The sequence below is a fragment of the Nomia melanderi genome, chromosome 2 (genome assembly GCF_051020985.1).
Source record: "Nomia melanderi isolate GNS246 chromosome 2, iyNomMela1, whole genome shotgun sequence".
In the NCBI taxonomy this organism is placed as follows: Eukaryota; Metazoa; Arthropoda; class Insecta; order Hymenoptera; family Halictidae; genus Nomia; species Nomia melanderi.
In genome coordinates this window covers 28,778,884-28,801,888 of record NC_135000.1, presented here as the reverse complement: position 1 = coordinate 28,801,888, position 23,005 = coordinate 28,778,884, and the positions used below count along the sequence as shown (strand labels likewise).

The following is a 23,005-nucleotide window of genomic DNA, read 5'->3' as shown; positions in this document are numbered from 1 at the left end:
TAACTGGTTAAGCTATCGATATATAATTTAAGTTCTTCTGCTGAAGTTTTCGAATATTTCAAAGATTCCTCGTTAGCAGTTAAATCGAGTTTTAACGAGTCACTGGTGTCATGGAAATTTGGTAGGGTTCTTCGTTGATACATTGATAATTATTACTCAGCTTTGAGGATTATTATTAGGATTATTATTATTATTATTAGATTATTATTATGATGATTATTAGAAGAATCATATAGTAATTATTCTACTATAGTAATTCTAATCTAGAATCTTTATTTCCTTCTATATGTTTCATATTGGTTTGCAAGTTTACTATAAAGATATGCTAATCTCTAAATCTACAATCAAATTAACTTACTTTTCTAGTAAGAAATAGGAATTAAGAATATTTACTCAAGGAATCAATATATTAAGGAATCTAGACAATTTTTGACTCATGGAAATTTTGGTAGGGTTCTTCACTGATATATTGATAATTATTACTCAGCTTTGAGGATTATTATTAGGTACTGATGATTATTAGAAGAGTCATATAGTAATTATTCTACTATAGTAATTTAATTAAGTACTTTTCTAGTAAGAAATAGGAATTAAAAATATTTACCCAAGGAATCAATATATTAAGGAATTTAGACAAATTTGACTCCTATACTTCTCAGAAATTAAGTAGTTTCATAATCTAATTCGGATCTAAGTCATTTTCCGAATTCTTCGAATTCTCCGAACGCTGCGATCTTCTAACGAAGATTAATACAAGAGTGTTTTTAATATAGAAGCACTCTGTGTAAGTATTTCTTCCATCGGTTCACGAGGCTAACGTTGCTCGTAAATTTTTATAGACAAAAGGTCGAAGGAAATTTCGTCGGACGGCTGTCCTGGAAATTCGCTGAGCCGCGTCGCGAAACCCACTTCGAGCGAATTACTCGTCGCGATCGTCTTTCCGAAGTTCGTTAAGTCATTTTCACGACGGGTTTTAATGCATGCCGTCGCGCCTACACGGGCCCGCGACTCTCGTGTCAGGAATAATCCCCGGGGAAGCCCGACTCCGCTCGAACTAATCACGTTCCGGGGCTCGCACCTCGACACCGTGAATCTTGTTTCGGGAGCTGTCGGATCATTAGTGTCATTTTTACCAAGTTCCCGCCGATCCGTTCCGCTGATGATTGAGAACCGAGGCCGACACGCGCGAGAATGAAAACGTACGATTCGTTTTGTGTGAACTGTAGTAAATATTACTTATTTTATCATTTGCAAGAATTTCTTTATCGAATTCTTATTTCGTTATCGTTAACGTTAGCTTCCTTTTATGAGAACCGTACTAAATATTATTTATTTTATCATTTTCAACAACTGCTTTAACAAATTTCTTGTTATGAGTTTTTATAGATATTCCTTCGTTATTATTATTCAATTTCTTCTTATGAGTTTTTATAGACATTCCTTCGTTATTTCAACATTCATTCATTCTACTTCATATTTCATTAATTTCATTACTAGATTCCTTAGAAAATATCTATGCTTTTCCTTGCAATTTTCTCCTATCAAACGGAAGGTTGCCTTTAATCGATGAAAATCGAACCTCCAATTGACTGTGCGAAGTCTTAGAAACTCCATAGAACAATTTTCACATTGAAACGTCGATAATCAACGGATCACAATGATCTTCATCCCCTAACTCAAACTTCATTAGCCTTACTCATTACACAATACTCAAACCATTGAAAGCCCCATCAAAATTTCATTCCCAAGAAACACCGAATCATCCAGATAGTCAGAAATTAGTTCCACCAATTGAAAATCGTTCCAAATGATCTAATCTACGCTACTATCGACTTATTCGCGACTTATTCGCAACCGTCGTCCCCTAGAAGCTGCTCGGTCTCGAGGAACCGAGGAGAATAAAAGGCGCAGCAAGTGGAAGCACGTTTCTCCGGGACCGAGGTTCCGATCGGGGGTGGTTGGTCGTTGGAATTGCGGAACGATCGGATTCGTCGGCTCCGAAACCCCCTGCCCCTGTTCGTTTTACGGGCCGACACCATCCGCCTATCGGCCGAGGAACGCAGATAAAAAGAAATCAGGTCGGGCCTCGCTCGAACCTCTTCCCTTTCTTCTTCCCTCTTTCTTCAGTCGGGCTTCTTCATCCGCGGACGAATGCGACAGGGTTTACGAAGTAATTATCCCGGCCGGTTCTTGAAATTTTCATTAAATCGCACGGGAGAGGGGATCGCTGGGATCGGGACACTCGGTCGCTCGATCCAATTTGTTGGACTTACTTCGGCAGTCCCTTGGTTTCCTTGATCTTCATTGGGTATGGATAAGAATCGACTATTAAGAAGTTCTTCTCAAAAGGGACAGCGGATGGATTCTCTTATTCATGTTGATTTGGAGATTCGCTTCGATCTTCGAAGGCTACTTAGTGCTATCGAGTCGCTTAGAAGTCGCGGTTAAGCAGATTGATATTTTCTGATTTTTCTAGATTTCAATGGAATAAATGATAGTCTTTTTGGTTATTAAACGATTTACTCGGTTCTTCGTTGTTTCTAGGTTAGAAAACAGCTTAGAAAATAGCTTCCTAATATGTTGTATAATCATTTTAGCTGAAACATTAACCCTTTGCACTCGAGAGCTGACTCTCGATCACCACTTGATTTGATACAGCAAAACTATAAAATTGAATATTTAGTATTTTATATGAAACTTTGTATTGCTATAGGAAATATTTAAATAAAATTTGTCGCTTAATTTATCTGTGAATTATCGTTGAATTAGTTTCTTCGTCCAGAAATGTTAAATATTTCCAGTGAAATTTTGAGTGCAAAGGGTTAATTTCTTCAATCTTTTTTGAACATAACCACATCGTCTTCTGAGCAACTCGTAAACTATCACTATATTATACTATACACTATACTCTCCTATAGATGAAATTGTATACTACCGAAACTTCATTTCAAAGTGAAACGCACAATGCGTATTACGATAATCATCGCAATATTATTCTAATCGCTATAGATAATTCTCGCTTCTGCTATAATGTTCAATAACTGCACCTGATTCATCCATTTAGTTTCTAAAATTCAGAGGTATAATACTCCGGTGAAATTTCAGCCGTTGTTAATTAATTACCAAACTAATCTGGACGTTAACGATGTTTCCTTTGCCGGCGGCCCTTAACCCCTTGGCCTATGATTTCTTTCTCAACTCTGATCGATACGGCTACGTCATTAATAATTTATTAGAAAAAGAGAAAAATTCTAAGCATATGTTACGCCTATATTTCCTCTTAAGTATAATAATTGATTACAGAAGAATAATGTTTACTTTGAACTTGAATGAACTGAGTAATATATATATTTGTCGAATCATGTTGGGAAATCTTCACCACGAGTCTCACTCGTTGTTGTAGGGCAAAGGGTTATGGGTCACCTGACGCTCGGTGCGCACGATTTAGAGAAGCCACGGCGCTTTTTGCCTCGGTGTTCGTCGGTTTTTCGCCGTCCGCTGTTTTTGCCTGCGGGGAAAACCGCTAAGCGCGCAACGGGTTAACTGGCTCGGCGACCGGGAAACGCGGGGATTAATCGCGGAAACACGTGTTACACTTTCGTACGATCGCGTGATTCCGCGGGAAACGGTTGATAACGGCACGAAACGCGTTTCGCTGTTCGCGGAACACTGGATCAATTACGGCGATCGCAATTTCGAAGTGAAATGAAAGTAAAACAGCTCTCCGCGCGCGCCGATTGTTTGCTTACCATTTTTATTCGGACGCTCGCGGGAAATAAAGATCGCCGCGCGGGAAACGAACGGCGGAATATCCTTCGGGGTTCCTTCCCAGACTTCGTGCTCTTGTTACTTACTATTTTCATTGCGGTTATTAAACTCCATACTTACGAGCCGCGGCGTTTATCACGGGAAGATAACGAAAATTAACTTGCACGAGGCTCGGCGTTTTCTTTACGAGGATAATCTAATGGGGAATATAATTGAGAAACATGACTATTCATTAAGGACACAGTTCAACGTGATATTCCTGCTCGTTAGACTGTTTCTTTATAACTCGAATCATTATTGCAGAAACAGAGCACTCTCGTCGAGAACAAATATCAAGTCGTTCCATAACTTCGTACCATTTCTTTCTCCATTTAAATAACATCTTATTAACCTAAGTTTGACAAAGGTTTGAGCAAAGCTTGACGCACTCTGCATATTATCAATATAGCACTGCGATTTGAGACTCATACAATTATGCACAGTACAATTACGTTAGATTAGACTACACACGGCTATGACACAAAATTCTACTATATAGTCTTACTGTCATTTTTTAGCGCGTAACAAATAGTGTTAAATCCAGCGAAAATGTGTTACTTTATCTTCATTCGAAAATGGATAGCAGTTTCTGGTAGATTTAATTTCAAACGTAACTGGTTCTCGTGAAAACGCGGAAGTTCCGTTTTATCGAGGATTCGTATGGTTTTTTAATCGATGGGAATTTCGGGGGGGGGGGGGTAAATATTTGTGGAGTACGACTGAAATTGGGTGTCGTGCTGTTGGGAGGTCTTCTCTGAGGTTCCTCGGTACTAGGGGTGGAAACGTTTCTTTCGGGATCTCGGGGAATCTGGGGAATCCTGGTGGAACACTTACGGACTTACCGTCATTTTCCGGCGCGTAACACTATCTGCGACTACAAATCGCAGCACGTGTGGCGGCATAACGGGACACAGGAAAGGTTTTCTCCGTGCGGATGCGTTAAATTGTCGAGCCATAAAACGGGCGACGAAACAAACAAACCACCTAGCTCCGCACGCGGGGGAAAACCTTCCTTTCCGAACAGAATCATGGGAATTTCGTACCCCGTATCTTCGTCTGCGGACGAAGATGTGGAGATGAAGCGACGTTTCATGGAAGCTGCCATGACAGCTAGACTCGACTTCACGTCCATTCGTTCGCTAGGTCAAACGGAAATCCGCGTATCTTGCAAGCGTTGATTAATAAACAAGAATTATCGTTGAACGAGTGTCATTTCGCACCCTACTCCCACAGCGCGACTGACGAGACGACCCAATACATCCGTTCGAAAGGGAACGCACGGAATCCTGGAGCGTATCCATGGCTCGGCGATAATTCGCTCGGCCCCCGTTTTTGCGTTGCCGTATCACCGCCATCTTCTAAGTGGTCTCCCGAAAGCGGCCGTTCGTCGCGACCGGTAATATGGACCATCGCCAGCGGGCCAATCGGCGGTCCTCGTCGCTCCAGCCCGCCGCGGACCGCTTCATCGAATTATGCCGCAGTTTCGTGGGCCCTTACGGGACGCGTCCGCCCATCGCCGCTCGCGTCCCGCCCGCCCCGCGTCCCCCGGGAGCCGGATGCCGGGCGGCGTGCCGTCAACTAATTCGGAATACATCGCTGGAACACGCCGACCCGGTTCCCCGGATTTTCCTGGCCGCGCCGAACATTTCCCAGGCCGGCGATCATACCCTGCCCTTCCCGATCCAGCCCCCAATTAACCCACTTGCGACCCCCACGGCTTCGCTCCAGCGATCGATTCGATTGATACGCGAGAAATTTTGCTCGGAGATATGCGAGCTGCTCGGGGAGGCGATTTTAGGGTAATGGCGCGGGTCTGCGAAGGGAAGATCGAGAGTCGAAGAGGTTTCCGTGATTGATCCCGGTTGATGGGAGATGGGCTTGTTTTGCGGTGCGGCTAATTTAGGGGAATCCTGCGGTTTCGGTATTGTTTGCTGAGGTTTGCGCGGAGGTGAAGGTTTTGTGGGTATCGTGGAATGATACTGTGACGATAGCGAGATACGGAAGTTGGGGATTTAAGGAGTCGCAGTTGTTAGAATATTGTGTTTGGTGATTGATGTGTACTTGCTCTGGTAATTAGTCCATTTGTCTTCCGAGGTTCGAGTCTAATCACTCAAAGTCGATCGATAGGATTGTTATGTGGGTAATTCCGGAAGAGCTTCTTGGTCCGGCAATGGCGATCCTATTCTACTGGGGAGATTCGGGATGACCTACATACATATAGATAACGGCTCCCCTGTTGTGGCTGAATCTTACTGAAAAATTATCGTTTAGATCAAACGGTAGGTATGGAAAACAGTCGAGGTACTGTTTTATTTATAAATTCCCATGGAAAACATTCAAATAAGAATCTCGAATTTTTCAAATGTACAATCAACTTTCATCATGGCCTTTACTCTTTCTAGCTCAGACGTAGCTCCTTTCCAATCTAAATGAACAACCAAACTAAACATCTACTATTCCATTACTCCCAAGATTTCACAAACATTTAAAACAACCTCAAACTTTTCAAAAGCACAACCAATCTTCACCACAACTTTACTTTTCCTAGCTCAGACGTAGCTGCTTTCCAATCTAAATGAATAAATAAACTAACAGTTAGATTGCTCACATTAATATTCCATTACTCACAAGATTCCACAAACATTTAAAACAACCTCAAACTTCTCAAAAGCACAACCAACTTTCACCATAACTCTACTCTTCCTAGCTCAGACGTAGCTCCTTCTCAATCTAAATGAACAACCAAACTAAACATCCACTATTCCATTACAAGATTCCATAAACATTTGAAACAACCTCAAACTTTTCAAAAGCACAACCAACTTCCACCATAACTCTACTCTTCCTAGCTCAGACGTAGCTCCTTCTCAATCTAAATGAACAACCAAACTAAACATCCACTATTCCATTACAAGATTCCACAAACATTTGAAACAACCTCAAACTTTTCAAAAGCACAACCAACTTCCACCATAACCCCTACTCTTTCTATCTCAGACGTAGCTCCTTCTCAATCTAAACGAATATCCAAACTAAACATCTACTATTCCATTACTCGCAAGGTTCCGTACTCATTTCAAATAAGAATCTCAAATGAAAGCATCGATGATCAATGCTCCTTCCTGAAGAGCGCGGCAAAGTATCCCCAGAGCCTGCAGCCTTCCCAGCCCAGATCCGGGAGCTCGTTCCTCGAGTAGTCATGCATCCGGCGCATGAATTCCTTGGTCCTCCCGCAAAGTGTTGGTAACGAGCCGCGTCGGCGGTAGGCAGCAACCGGCACCGGTGCCGTCGGTTGCCAATTAGCGCACACGTTTCTCTTTTTAATAATGCAGCGGCCTAGATATGCGGCCTGCACGCTGCGCCGGCTGTAATTACGCGGAAACCGCCGGCCACTAATGCGTGCCGGTGCAAACACGTTGCGGCCTGGAGAATCTATGCGCCAGTGTCGCGGCCTATCGCCGGCTCGGTTTCAATGATTCCTCCCTTTCATCCTTCATCCTCGGATTTTTTTCAAACCCCGGCCAACGGCTATCCGACGGACTTCTCTGGCAACGATTGCGCCTCCGGTTCCCTTCATATTCCGGGCTCTTTGAGCTTCTGCTGCGATTTTTCCTGTGATTACTACGCGTCTGGATTCCTTGGATATTTCCGTTCCGTTTTGGAGATGGTGATTAGATCGTTATTTGGAATTATTGGAGTACTCGATACTTGATTGGTACTAAATTGTGATATTAAATTGTTGTGATAGTAGATTTAGAAAGTTGCAATGTAGAGAGTATATTAGATAGTGACGATGGACGTTTGGTATTAGAAAATTATAATAAACAGTGCAGTTGATATTACATATTACATATTACAAAAATTGTAAATTATAAAGTATACTATTAGGTGGCAGTAGATATTAGGCATTAGAAGATTGTAATATATAAAGTATAATATTAAATTAGCGATAATAGACGTTTAATATTAGAAAATTATTATATTAAACAGTGCAGTAGATATTAGATATTAAATATTAAAAAATTGTAAATTATAATATTAAACAGTGGCAGTAGATACTAGGCATTAGAAAGTTGCAATATATAAAGTATTAGACAGTGACGATGGACGTTTGGTATTAGAAAATCATAATATCTATGATAACAGATATTACATATTACAATTGGCAAATTTGTTTCACTTCACAAAATTTCATTTATCCACGGTATCTCCAAATGCCGTAACACCGAAGCCTCATTGGATTAATGAGAACGATGATACCGTATAAACGTACAACATCGTTCCAGCCCAAGTGAATCATACCGTTCCATCAAATCAACGAAACGAGCGCGACAATTCAAGATTGATCAATCACATTTCACAGTAAACATTTCAATTGCCGCAGAATTTCTCAAAAACTTTCTCCTCCTCGTGGATCGGGCTTAATCCACCGTGAACGATTCCCCGTCGCGAACCTCTCCATTTTCTGGCCCGGGCACACCGTCGCGGGACCACCTAACGAAACAGTAAACGGAGCAGAAGTTTCGAGAGCAGCGGAGTGCTTTCCGAGAGAATAAAACCGTCGCGGATAAATTCGACTGTCAGAGTCCGCGAATTTATTGGAGTTCGGCGAATGGCGGGCCGGTTGACAGATGCGATCGGCGTCGCCATGAAAACGGGAAGATGAAAACCGAGGAAGGGCTGGCTCGCAGATCATATCAAAAGGAAAACTCGGTCGGAAATGAAAAATAGATCCCGGAAACGCTGGAAAGACGCTGTATAACTCATGGAATAATTACGCGTGTACACTAATCGAACAAATTTTCATTTACCAATATCGATTACTCGATACACAATATTCTAAGCAATGTTTCCATTATTCTACTCAATCTTTATAGTTCGTCGATTACATAACAACCAAAGCACTTAAACTGACTCTTCAAAAATTATACCTGTGCATTGATTAATACTTCAATTGCCTTATATTTCAGTGTAGACATTACTAAATCAGCTTCTTAATAGATTTTCAGTAATTCTAAAAGAAATCAGAAATGGGTCGTTTCGATTCATTTGATAGTTCTAGTGTTAACTCGAGAATTTTATGGTCTTGAAACCAATACAAGTAATCTACATATCATTAACTTTTATTTCTGCGTGACTGGAGAGAGATGATATTAACACGTTGAATGCCATGGGGGTTACCGGTGACCAACCAAATCGAATTACTATAGTTCACTCAATTAAACGATGATTATTTGAAAACCTTTCTGTATTATAAACAATGCTGTCTAAACACTGCAATTCAATCGAATGATTTAATAGATAAAGCGCCTTATTTTTCAAAAGAATGTTTGTTAGGTGTACAATAGCGCCTTTGTGGCGAAGGCTTACAATTAAATCAATTGGATGCATACTTATTCTAGCATGCTAGTACAATTAATTACGTATACAAATGTGGCTATACATTTTTCCCATTTTCTGTATTTTACTCTATGAAATCATCAGCATTTAACGTGTTAATTTTCCTAGATCTCCAATGTAACTCGGAAAATTCTCCCAGAGATCCCCTTTTAAAAATACCGTGCTCTCGAGTGGGTTAAACGAATTCCATGATCCGTTCGATCGGCGCGAACGCACCATAAAACATCGTATCCGAGTTTCTTCGGTTACGCGCGTAATTTTATAGCGGACGAGCCGATAGTGGTCGAAATTGAAACGTGCGGGAATCCCCGGGGGGCTCCCCTTCGTCGTTTCCGGTCAACGGGAAAAAACTCGCGTATATTTCCGCGCCCCCGCTGGGAGAGGAGCTCGGACTTTTTACGGTTTACCGAATATACCGTACTCATCCGTAGCCGTGCTGTTACGTGTCCCCGGGTTTATTTCGATCCGGCTCCGGGGAAGACGAGGGGAAATGTGGGAGGATATTGGCGGCGGAATTATTTAACACTTCGGCTGCCACCTCACCTGAATTCCGGTGACGCTATTTTTTACGTATGCTGAAACATTCATCTGCTTCGCGACGTGTCCGACGAAATTCTGGTGGATGCACGAGATGTGAGAAAAAATGGAATAGTTGACGATGTTAACGTTGGAGCTATAGAGTAGTTAGTATTCAGTAGAATTCACTTAGGATTGAGTAAGATTTTATTAGGTATTACTGAATCAGGTTCTTTAATCATTTTTTAGAGAAGTATCTGTATTTTTGCAGTCATTCTGAGAGAATACATTAGGAATTGGTAATTTTTCTCTTTCAAAATTCAAGCTTGTTATTTTATCGAGAAAAATTATGTGTGTTCAGTGAATTAATTCTATGCTTGATGTTACTAATTCACCTAATTCCTCGGACATGCAGCAATATCAGCTCCATTTTCAAAATTAAAGTTCCAAAATAGAATTTAACCTCCCAACAACTCACAACAATTTACTAAAAGAGGTCCAACCGCAACATTAACATTATTCTTCATAAATTCCTCGAGCCCTTGAAACGTCTAATTCCCCTAATTCCTCGTATATGCAGCAATCTCAAAGCTCCATTTCCAAAATTAAAAAATAAAATCCAACCTCCCAACAACTCAAACAATTTACTAAAAGAGGTCCAACCGCAACATTAACATTATTCTTCATAAATTCCTCGAGCCCTTGAAACGTCTAATTCCCATAATTCCTCGTATATGCAGCAATCTCAAAGCTCCATTTCCAAAATTAAAGACAAAATATATTCAACCTCTCAACAACTCAAACAATTTACTAAAAGAAATCCAACCGCAACATGAAATTAACATTATTCTCCATAAATTCCTCAAGCCCTTGAAACGTCTAATTCCCCTAATTCCTCGGATACGCAGCAATCTCGAGGTTCTATTTCCAAGCTGGTTACACGACGAGCAAGTGTGATCGCTATAAACTACACGAAACGATTAGAGACGGCTGGTTTGAATAAAGGATTTCCACGCGGAGCGTATCGCGCATGCCTTCCTCGCGCACCTGTTTAAGAAATATGAATGAGCCGCGTTGTTCCCAGGGAAAAGGGACACCTGGCCGCGGAACGATACGGTCGATCGTCGTATCCCCCGTTGGAAAACGGCCACACATACTTTCGCGAATCATTTGAAGCGACGCCGGTCGAACAGCCGCCTCTTGTTTCCTTCGTTATTTTCGATGCAGCGCGGCAAGCGCGGGTCCTCCGTCGCCGGTCGCCCCGTCCTCGCCGACATCGATCGGTCCTTTCGATTCCACGCTTCTTTCGTTTCAACCGGTGCACCGGTGCCACGTTCGTTTCTTTTTCATCGATCTTGTGGAACGATCGATCGCTTTTCCGTCTCTTCTCTAGAAAAACATCAATTTTCATTGTCTTGTGGTGGTCAATTTGATCTTTACTGTTGTGAACCCCTTGACCTATCTCTTTCTCAACTTTGATCAAATACTTTGTCAATAATTTATTGGAAAAAGAGAAATTCTAAGCATGTTACGCCTATGTTTCTTTTGAAGTGTAATAGTTGGTTACAGAGGAATAATATTTGCTTTGAATTCGAATGAACTGAGTAATATATATTTGTTGAATCATGTTGAAAATCTTCATGAGTCTCACTCATATTTGCAACAGTAAGTCGCAAACGAATGGTTTAATTACTGAAACAGCAGGAGATACGTAGTTTCCCTTTTCCAATTATCTAAGCAATCGATGTATAATTTTGCTTCATCTGCTGAATCGAAGATCGATACAATTGAATCGAATTGTTGGGAGTTTCCCTATTGAACTTTCCCAATTTTTGACATTTTCCTGATTCTAGTGCTACAATTTTGATTATTTTATACGTCTAGTTTTTGCGTTGCGAAGATTTTCGTTATTTACGCGAGTTTATCACCAGAATTCCTATACTTTTCTTATTAGTTTACATACAAGTATAAACTACATAAATTATAAAACACATTCTACTGGAATTCATTGTGCATTTAGCACTGAAATCGTCATTTTAAGTATTCCTTTTTACGTTTCGCGTTCGTAATCGACTGCAGGTGATTATTGCCAAAGATATTCAGCTATAGCCGGCTATAGGCTCAGAAAACAACATCTGTCCACTATAATATGTGCAATTGCATAATAAACAAGTTCACCTTGAAATGGCCAGTGAACCGATAGTCCATAAGATGATCGTGTAACGCGATCAAATCTACAAGTTAATAGCCATGGCAATCAAACAAAACACTCCGCGCTCGATATTCAATTTATTAAGAATCCAATTAGCGAGGTAAAATAACTTTGTTGACTTTATCTTTCACGAGGACGAACAAGCTGCACGGTTAGCGGGGAATAATTGTGCTCGTCAAAAGTGTAGACGCAAATTATTCTCAACCACTGGCGCACTCTTATCGTAGAATATGCGCAGTGGTGGGGGCGGCTCTGATGAAAGGGTTAATTAACACGTGCGTCACGGCACAGGAGATACATATCGTGAGCTGCACTTTTCGCTCGTCCGAGCTGTGCACGTCCTTGCATTGTATTCCCGCCGTTTTTTCAACGGGACCGTTAACGGCGTTCGTTTAAATAAATTATGAATCGGTGCGTTGGTCGGAGCAGTTTGCTTTTACAGGGTGTTCCGCGCAACTGGGGCAAGCTATTGCTTCAAAACTATGAATTTGTCATTCGCAGGGGAAACAGTTGTTAGAACAGTTGCATCGCTCTCTTGACGAGGAGCTACTGTTTTGGGAATAGACTTGAGTGTTAAGATGAAGGGAATTGAGTGTTGCAAAGGATTGATAAGATTAGTAGTTTCAGAAGTTGGTCATCTTAGGATTGGTAGCTCCGAGAAGTTGATGATCTTGGAATTGGTAATTTGGGAAAGTTGATAGTCTGTAGATTGGTACTCTCAAAAGTTGATAATCTTTAGATTGCTAGTTTCAAGAGTTGATAGTCTCTAGATTGGTACTCTCAAAAGTTGATAGTCTCTAGATTGGTACTCTCAAATATTGATAGTCTCTAGATTGGTACTCTCAAATGTTGGTAGTCTCTAGATTGGTACTCTCAAATGTTGGTAGTCTCTAGATTGGTACTCTCAGAAGTTGATAGTTTCTAGATTGGTACTCTCTAAAGTTGATAGTCTCTAGATTAGTACTCTCAAAAGTTGATAATCTCAAAACTGGTAATCTCAGAATGTTGATAGTCTCTAGATTGGTACTCTCAAATATTGATAGTCTCTAGATTGGTACTCTCAAATGTTGATAGTCTCTAGATTGGTACTCTCAAATGTTGATAGTCTCTAGATTGGTACTCTCAAATGTTGATAATCTCAAGTTTGATCATCTCAAAAAGTTGATAACCTCTAGATTGGTGCTCTCAAAGATCAATAATCTCAACAATGATAGTCCCAAATAACAATCTCAAAATTAATATTCCAAATAACAATCTCAAATTGATATTCCCAAATCAAAATTAAATAGTTTGCTGGCACCGAACCTTCAACCTTGCCTTGCCAAGCTTACAACTCTCTCTCTGTTCTCAAATGACTAACAAAATTGTCTTTAATAACTATTCTTCTTTCAACTGCACACTCCTAAACATCCGAAGCTCGAGCAGTTTAACATTCCACCGAAGCAACTGTTCGAACGGAACAACGCGTCGCGAGCCAGCGGCAGCGATTCGTCTTTTCACTTTCAGTGGAATAAGGCGTCATGGTCAGACATCGCGTTCCGAAGCCCACGTCAGGTGCTCGTGACGTTTGCGGTATAAGTGCCCGGCGCGTTCGCGGAGACGCGGCGGGTCGGTACAACCAGTTTCTCGCACGATACACGGCTAATCTAGCTGGCCTATGATAAATTAGTCTGTTACGTGTCGCGTTCTATTTCTCAAATATTTATCAAATCGTCGTGCATTATCCTCGGCCCGGCTGATTGCGTCGACCGCTGCCGCAAGGCTCATTTGCATTTTTCATCGAGCTCCTAAATAATTCTCGTCACGCTCCGCAGAAACTTTAAACACTGTAATTTAATTGATTCACCTCTGAAGACCGTGGAATTCATTGAATTACGGGTTACCTTGCTATCTAAAAATCTGTGCAACGAACAATCTATTATGTTGTAATTTATCGCTAAAGAATTTGTGCTTAATAATTCATTTAGTAATTCATACATAATAATTCATAGATTTATACAAAATCTGTTATTTTGTAATTTATCGCTAAAGAATTTATACTTCATAATTCAGTTAATGGGCTGGTCGATTGTTCCAACAAGGCTAATTGTAATCATTTCAGATTTCGTCATTATATATGCGTATGATCAAATTTATACGTGAATGCACTATGAAAATTGAACGAGAACTTCAATTTTCTCTGTATAAATAATAACGCTTTGTATGTTTCTGTATAAATAATATTCTCTATCGATTTGTATAACAATTCCTAACAATCCTCTCTTTACTGGAAGAGTTAACATTCCACCATACTGAACGTTACATCTTCATTTCACTCGAAACTTCCCACTAATTATCCAATAAAACTTCCAAGTTTCCAAGAACCCTCGCAGTTACTATCGATAATGAGCCTCGCTCTAAATTAACATCAACAAGAATTTCTTCCGCGTGAACTAAACTAAAGACCAACTAAAATGGAACCGAAAGTTAACTGAAACCATCAGAAAAGACAGATTAACGAACAATTTATCTTTGTACAGACACAAGACAAAAAGACCATTTGAATCTCAAGAAATCTATTCTAATTTGTATAATAAATTAGAAATAAGTCATTCCACCTGTTCGGTAGTTTCACTATTATATTAATCCTTTGTACTCCAGAAGTTTTCTATTGGAAATACTGAACATCTAATGAGATGACAACGACATTCTTTCAAACTGAGATGACAAGAGATCGCACATAAATTATGGAACTGAACTATTTTCTTTCAATATTTCACATATTGATGCACTGTACAAAGTTTAATATTAAATATCAAACTTAATAATTTTGTTGTATCAAATCAATTGGCGACTGAGAGGCGTCTACGGAGTGCAAAGGTTGATAATCTCAAAAGTTGATAGTCTCTAGATTGGTACTCTCAAAAGTTAATAATCTCAAAAAATTGATAGTCTTTAGATTGGTACTCTCAAATGTTGATAGTCTCTAGATTGGTACTCTCAAAAGTTGATAGTCTCTAGACTGGTACTCTCAAAAGTTGATAGTCTGTAGATTGGTACTCTCAAAAGTTGATAGTCTCTAGATTGGTACTCTCAAAAGTTGATAATCTCAAAGAGTTGATAGTCTCTAGATTGGTACACTCAAAAATTGATAGTCTCTTGATTGGTACTCTCAAAAGTTGATAGTCTCTAGATTGGTACTCCCAAATATTGATACTCTCTAGATTGGTACTCCCAAATATTGATACTCTCTAGATTGGTACTCTCAGAACTTGATAATCTCAAAACTGGTAATCTCAGAAAGTCGATAACCTTTAGATCGCTACCTTCCAAAGTTGATAATCTCAAGTTTGATCATCTCAGAAAGTTGATAACCTCTAGATTGGTACTCTCAGAAATCAATAATCCTAGAATTGCTAGTCTCTAACTCGATAATTTATCCATGATAAAATAAAAAGTGAAGTGTCGAGGGAATCGCGGTGGCCGTTGATCGCCGGTATAATTCACCGACAAAGGAATTTATGTGACTCGGAGTGAATGTTCACGGTACAAAGTCGCGGCGGGCGTCGTTGGCGGCGCGTTTCAGGACACGTACAATCGTGGGAAAGTTTTATCGCGTTACGACGGAAAGAAGAGGCGCTCGTAATCTTCCTCGGTACGTCGTGAATTTCTCGTGCAGTTCCGCCATTTTTATTCCGGCGAACGTTGCCGCGCGGAGAAATTGAAAGTGAAATTTCCCTCCGTTTCTCGTTCTTCTCCTCTTCTGTCCGCTCCGTACCGACGGTTTCTTCGGGCGATACAGTTGAATTTCATTCTTTCGCCGGGGACGCGAGAATTTACGATGCGAATTATCGTATAAATCGCGGCGCGGTGTGATTCATCGCGGGACCGGCGACCGTAAAGCAGCTATGAAATTATGCGAACAACGTGCCAGATGTTGTACGGGATTTTTCAATTAAACACCGCCGGACGGACGCGGGAAGCGGGCGAAAGAAGGAATGGGAAACGTCTTGTTCCGGATGATATTCATTCCGTTTTATGGGGAATGCAGAGGTATCCGTTGGCGTGACGCGTTCTGCTCGGATTTTGGAAATATTGGTAGGCAGTGGAGAGGTTTTGGGCTTGGAGAGAAACAATGGAAGACAAGGGGATGATTAAGGGGAAGAACATTTCATTGATAAGATTTAGAGTACTTTATTTCTTAGACGGTTGAATGACTAAAACAAGTGATCAATAATTTTAGAGCAATACTGCTCTAAAAGTTAGTATTATTACCGTAATATTTCATAGCGACAACAATGAATTAACTAACTTGTAATATCATGCCATAAAAGTGATTACTGCAACACAAAGAAAATTTAATATTGAAAGAAAATATAAAATTTGATTCGAATCGATTGTCTATTTAAAGTATATTACATAACAATATATCTGAGTTTCTCTATGTATAGTAAGTTGACCTCAGTGAGAATTGCCATCACAATTCAGTTTTCTGAAAATTACCCGGTACGCAATGTGTTAACCGTTTGAGTGCTTCTTGTGTCGTGCCAAAATTGCGAAGAGCGCGGAGGCGCATCTGTTTATCAGTGTCAATTATAATTTTCTTACTATGTTTTTCAAGAAATAAATCAAAGTAAATTTATTCGAATAAATCTTATTTTCTGATATTTTTCTCATTAGATAACTACTCTTATTAATATGTGAAGTTAATGCATTATGAAAGAGTGTAGAAAGTGTGCGAGAGAGACAAGAGCATCTGAGTGTATAAATAGCGTGTGAGTTGTTTGATTTGGTTAGTGTTTTATTGTGAGTTGTCATGAAATAATTATACTAATACTTATTATTAGTTGTCATAATAACTATTGTAGAAGAAAGAGAATTTTATTTGAAACAGTACAATTATTTCATGACAAGTATTATATTGTAGCAGAAAGAGAATTTTATTTGAAACAGTACAATTATTTCATGACAACTATTATATTGTAGTAGAAAAAGAATTTTATTTGAAACATTATAATTATTTCATGACAACAATTATATTGTAGAAGAAAGAGAATTTTATTTGAAACAGTACAATTATTTCATGACAACTATTATATTGTAGAAGAAAGAGAATTTTATTTGAAACAGTACAATTATTCCATAATATCTCAACACGATGACACTAACAATTGCGCTCGATTTTTGTTGCAGGTACGGTGACATGGTTCCGAAAACGATCGCGGGAAAAATCGTGGGGGGTGTATGCTCCCTGAGCGGTGTCCTTGTGATCGCTTTACCGGTGCCTGTTATCGTCAGTAATTTCAGTCGCATATATCACCAGAATCAGCGGGCCGACAAGCGGAAGGCGCAGAGGGTGAGTGGAAATTCTATTTTTATCCGTGCGAACTACAGGCCGAGCGGATCGGTGTCAGCCTCGCATCGCGACGTTCGAGATCGCGGCACGGTTCGTTATCCCCGGGCTCGGCGATCTTCATTATTAATTTGTTATCGGGGACACGCGTGCGCGCGCGCTCGCTGTACGCCGGACGCGTGGAACTTCGACCGAAATTTCATTCGACCTTTATTCCTGCTGCAGCCGAGCGTAATTCAATGGATCGACGGCTGGCTGCGCGGCTCAGGAGCAAATGCGATTCGCGTTAATTCCTGTTCCGTACAATCAAAATTCGGGAGCTCGCTGGCGCTCTTTGAGCAATTATTCTCGTTTCTTGTAACTCGTCACGAGTTTCCTTGGAATGGGAGTATTAACCCTTTGCACCTCGGATTCCGGTTTTTTCTTGGTAACTCTGTGTTGTTAGAAGTGTTCGACGTGCACTTTGAAAGAGTTTGTAGAACGCAGAGCAATTCTTTTTGTTAGTAATATTGGAGACAACGTAATAATAGGTATAAAAGGATATAATAAAAGGTAACACTTAATCCTTTACGGAAGGATGTCATTTCGGCGAGATGAAACTTTATATTCGTAACACTGAGTCGCGAGCAAATGATTTTTTTAGTCGATTTGTCGATTAGTCGATTAAATTAAATTTAATTTAATAATTTAGTATATTTAATAGTTTTGTATATTTCAAAGAATCTTCGTCTGCAAAGGGTTAATAGTATTTCTACCGAAGGTGTTAGGAGACATCTTTTGAAGTCTGAATGAGAAGTTATCGTTTCGAATTGTTTCGAAATCAAACTATTGCTTCCAATTATTTGTGTCTTTCGATAGATCGTCATTCAATAGAAATAGTGACCAACAAAAATAAGTTGTAAATACAGTTCAACGTATGCATTGTTTACTCTCGCATTTTGATACGTTGTCACTTAATAGAAGCAATTAAGAGCGAAATTAACACTTACAAGGGACTCCATGATTCTATCATATGTTCGATGACCGACAATTCAGAGAACACTAGTGGAAAATATAGTACGAGAGACAATAGGTGTTCCGCATGGATTATCACTTAATAAAATCAACAAACAGCCAATTAAACGTTTGACCATTGTACATTTCTGAGGAACTCCATGATTCTATCGCGTGTTCGACGATCAACAATTCAAAGAATAGCAGAAAATATAATACGAGAGACAATAGGTGTTCCAAGTAGATTATCACTTAATAAAATCAACAAACAGCGAAATTAAACGGTCGAAACATTGTACATTTCTGAGGAACTCCATGATTCTATCGTGCGTTCGACGACCGACAATGCGGAAAACAGCGGAAAATATAATACGAGAGACAATAGATGTTCCGGTTAGCCGTGGCTTCTCTTCCGCGGCCTAGCGAAAGGTTTCCGCTCGTTTCCTCGAGTACACACACGGCTCGCGTGTCCAGAAATAGCTGTGTCACTATTCGCGCCACAGGCCCTGTCACTTTATTCTGGTAGAGTGGATATCGATATTGTTGGATATGTTGTCTTTGGAAGCGGTTGATCGGCCCCAAGGTCATCGGGAAATTGTCGGCGATTCCCTGGAAATTGTTACCATCCTCGAGAGAATATTCAGTATTTACCTCGGTTCGGCGTCATTGGCCTAAGCTGAGTATCCAGTTGATGATCTATAGCTCGAGTACATAGCTAGACGAGCTTATTTCACTGATATACGAGGGTAGCCGTCATAAATTCACGCCACTAAATTTCACGCTTAATACAGTCTCGCCACGCGGGATTTTTATGCCCGCAGTTTTCCGTTAGGACCGGCGATGATGAATGCATCATTCCTGGGTATTCTCGGACGCGATATATGCGGGTCAACCACCTGGCGGATTCGAGACGCTCCTGTGCGGTGGGCCCGGCACGCGATTCATTCTACCACGGAATTAAACTTCGCCGTTTTTAATGGACACTTCATCAGCATTTGTTCGTCTCTTGTCTTATAGCTGCGAATAATAAAGATTTTTGGTTTGACGAACGTGGATCAGAGAGATAATTTAATCTTGCTGGTATTAATGTTTCAGTTTTGAAGAAAATTTGGGTTCATGGTGAACAGTCAGTTTTGGTACTTCTTTGGTATTTGTTGATCTCTTGTTCTATAGTAGCGAATAATAAAGATTTCTAGTTTGATAAACGTAGATCAAAATGACAGTATATGATTTGGTTCGTATCAATATTTTATTTTGATAGTGAACGTGTATGTACGATAAGCAGTAAGTTTTTGTATATTCTCAGAAATTGTTAATAGTAAAATGAATTTATTCGACTGGTTATTTCAATGAGAATTTCCCTAGGGAGATTGGAATGGGACACAGGATATGTTAGACAACGAGTAATGAAAGAACAATAGACTGAGATTAGAGACTTAATTTCATTCTAACGCAATTCCGAGCACACCCTGTATATAGAATCCGAATTACTGCACCATGTTATTTTAGCTCAATGGCAATTTCATTCTATTAATAACTGGACAACGGAAATAAATTTCTCGTTTCATAGGGTACTCGTTCGAACCGAGCGGATCTGTCCTCCATTGGACTTCCTCGATCGTTTTATTACTTTCCTCCTGGAACCTATCGTTTCAGTACACCCGGCGGATATGTACTCGCCTCAGCAGGACGTAAAACTTTCACCGGGAATTCGTCCGATCACTTTACCACGCGGCCAAATTTCCTTTTACTGGAAATCGCTTGGAACTTCAAATTCGCTATCTAATTAAGTACTAGACGATCGTGTGTAGTTCTGAGAATTTTCTTTGATAAGGAGTATTTTGGAAGAGGACTTCTTTCGTAGCTGTGTTGCTTGGAGCTATTTGTAGGGGATGGATATTGGTAGTACGGATACAGTGTCTTGTTTTCATCTTGAAAGCTGGAACTTTTGGACTTTGGGATCTGACTTTGGAACTTTGGGACTTTTAGACTTTGTGACTTTGGGAGCTTCAGACTTTGGAACTTTGGGACTTTGGGATTTTCAGACATTGCAACTTTGGGACTTTGGGATCTTCAGACTTTGGAACTTTGTGATCTTCAAACTTTGGTACTTTGGGACTCTGGAACTTTGAGACTTGGGAACTTTGGGAGGTTGAGACTTGGGAGCTTTGGGACTTTGGAAACTTGGAACTTTGGGACTTTGAGACTTGGGAACTTCGGAGCTTTGGAACTTTGGGAGGTTGAGACTTGGGAGCTTTGGGACTTTGGAAACTTGGAACTTTGGGACTTTGAGACTTGGGAACTTCGGAGCTTTGGAACTTTGGGAGGTTGAGACTTGGGAGCTTTGGGACTTTGGAAACTTGGAACTTTGGGACTTTGAAACTTGGGAACTTTGAGATCTAGAAGCTTTGGAAGTTTGGAATTTTTATACTTTGGAACTCTGGAACTTTGGAGCTTTGAAGCTTTGAAACTTTGAAACTTTGAAACTTCGACATTTTTACACTAGGAAACTCCGCAACTTTGCCACATAACAACCCAAAAATCATCTACACTCAATACTTCCAAAGAAACAGAAAATTCTGATTCATTGATCAGCAACTCCATTTACACCGAACCCGCCAAGGTCCGTCCATTGACGGGCAACCATCATCTCCCCAGGAACGAGAGTTATTTACCGAGATTGGCTTTCCGTGAACGAGCGTACACGGAACTCGATCAGAAAGCCGGCGAACCGATACACTTTTCCCTTCGCGAACGGGAAGTCGCGGTGGTTCCGTCGGTCGATGGGATCGATAAGGAAGTTAGCTGGCCTCGGGGCGGTGCGCGGTGCACGGCGTCTCGGAAAGTCGGCCGATTTATTCTAACCCGCGCGGCCGACACGCCGGTAATCCACTGTCCCCGTGGCACACTTCCACGGTGCTCCTTAGCTCCTCGTCGATCAGAATTTTCCGATTTCCCCGGCCGCGGCGCGGCATCTTTCACGGCTCCCTCTCACGCGAGAAATTCTTCCGCTATCGCGGACCATTATCTTGAAATATTGCTGGGCGTACCTTGGACCAGCTGTACACTCATTTATCACGAACCTTCGGTCTCGATAAGAATTTTTAACGCTCGAGATTACCGGTTATTTTCAATAACGTTTAGTCTGCATAGACGATCCACTGGAGAATTCGAACATTGAATATGGAATTGTTTTATTAAACTGCTGACAGACGCGATGTTAGATATTGTCACCTAATTTTCTTTTATTGCAGATCTACGGCTCTTTGAATAACTAACAACTTTCATTCTGATTTTAAGGCGCACCTGTTGGAATGTACTGGGTGGGTCGAAACGATCATTTGACGACCGTCCCACGTACTACGAAGAAAATTGTTTGAAGTCTAATTAAGAGTTCATTATCTAAATAGAACGTAAAGTGGAGGATAGTAAAATCCTTGATTCATATATAGATCTAGTGATTTTAAACAATATTTAACCCTTTGCACTCGAGAGGTGACTCTCAGTCACCATTTGATTCGATACAGCAAAACTATGAAGTTAAATATTTACTTTAAATTGAACTTTGTATTGCTATGTGAAATATTTAAGTAAAATACCATTGTTACTTAATTTATCTGTGAACTGTCGTTAGATTAGGTTCGAACGTCGTCTGTATCTCGGAAAATCTTGAATATTTCCAGTAAAAGACTGTCGAGTGCAAAGGGTGAACAAGCACCACCATTACAAAATAAGATAAACAACTGAAGATACCCTCCAAATCCATCGTTTTCAAGCAACAATCATCAAACCTCTGAATACGTGAACGTTTCCGTGTCTCCGCGTCCTCGATTTAGCTTCTCCAAGCGGCGCGCCCACGTAAATAAAATTCGCGGCCCGATTCATCATCGCCGGCTTTCGTCGAACGTTGCAGCAACGATCCGGCACTATTTTTATATCCGCGGGAGCCAGTTTTAGAGTGGTATCGCGGCGAATCGCTCGAGGAATCGATGCAACCGCCGCGTGTTTTCTATTTACCGGGGACAGGGGCTGCGACTCGAGATATCGGAGCTTCTCGATCTAAAAAAAAGCGATCGACAACAGAGACTGAATGCGAGAGAGAGAGAGAGAGAGAGAGAGAGAGATGGGTCCGGTATCGAAATTATTCCCGGCGAGCCGGCGCAGCTATTTTTAATCGGTCGAGCGGCGTTTTATTAGCCGAGATCAAAGAATATCTCCTCTTCCTCTGTTCATCCGTCTGTCGAGTGGCCGACGATCGCGTCGACGATCGCTCTAACGACGCGCGCGATCCGCCGCAGGCTTTCCGCTCGTTCGAACCCGCGGACTCTTGATTAGATACGTCGCCTTTGATCCGACGAATCGGTCGGTCTTGAGACGAGCAGTTATTAATCCCTTAACGCACAGTTTTTTTAAAGAAACCGGCCAAAGAAAATCAATTTTGATATACTGCGCTTTTGTTCTATGGAAAAAGGCTGTATTTTATTCTTGAATAAATAAGTGTTATAGCTTACAGACCCATGTAAATGATAAATATCGATAAAACGATTTTTTTCCTTTGCCGACAGTATTTTTCGTTGGAAACATTCATTATTTCCTGGCGAAATATTAAGAATATTATTTGGAAGTTACATAAGGGATCATTACGCGTAAGTTATGGGGCAGAATTGTTTTATTTGTATGTTTCATGTGTTAACTCTTTGCACTCGACAGTATTTTCCATTGGAAACGTTCATTATTTCCTGACG

At 40.6% G+C, this 23,005-nt stretch overlaps 1 protein-coding gene across 10 annotated transcripts in view; it reads left to right on the top strand.

The window, feature by feature from the left end:
* The window catches only part of Shal (potassium voltage-gated channel protein Shal), a 248,156-nt gene that overhangs the window by 81,065 nt on the left and 144,086 nt on the right, over positions 1-23,005 (top strand). For all 10 annotated transcript variants that reach the window (XM_076364750.1, XM_076364741.1, XM_076364742.1 and 7 more), the window contains exon 2: positions 17,108-17,270. In XM_076364750.1, coding sequence (XP_076220865.1) covers positions 17,108-17,270 — 163 coding nt within the window. The remainder of the gene's footprint in view (positions 1-17,107; positions 17,271-23,005) is intronic.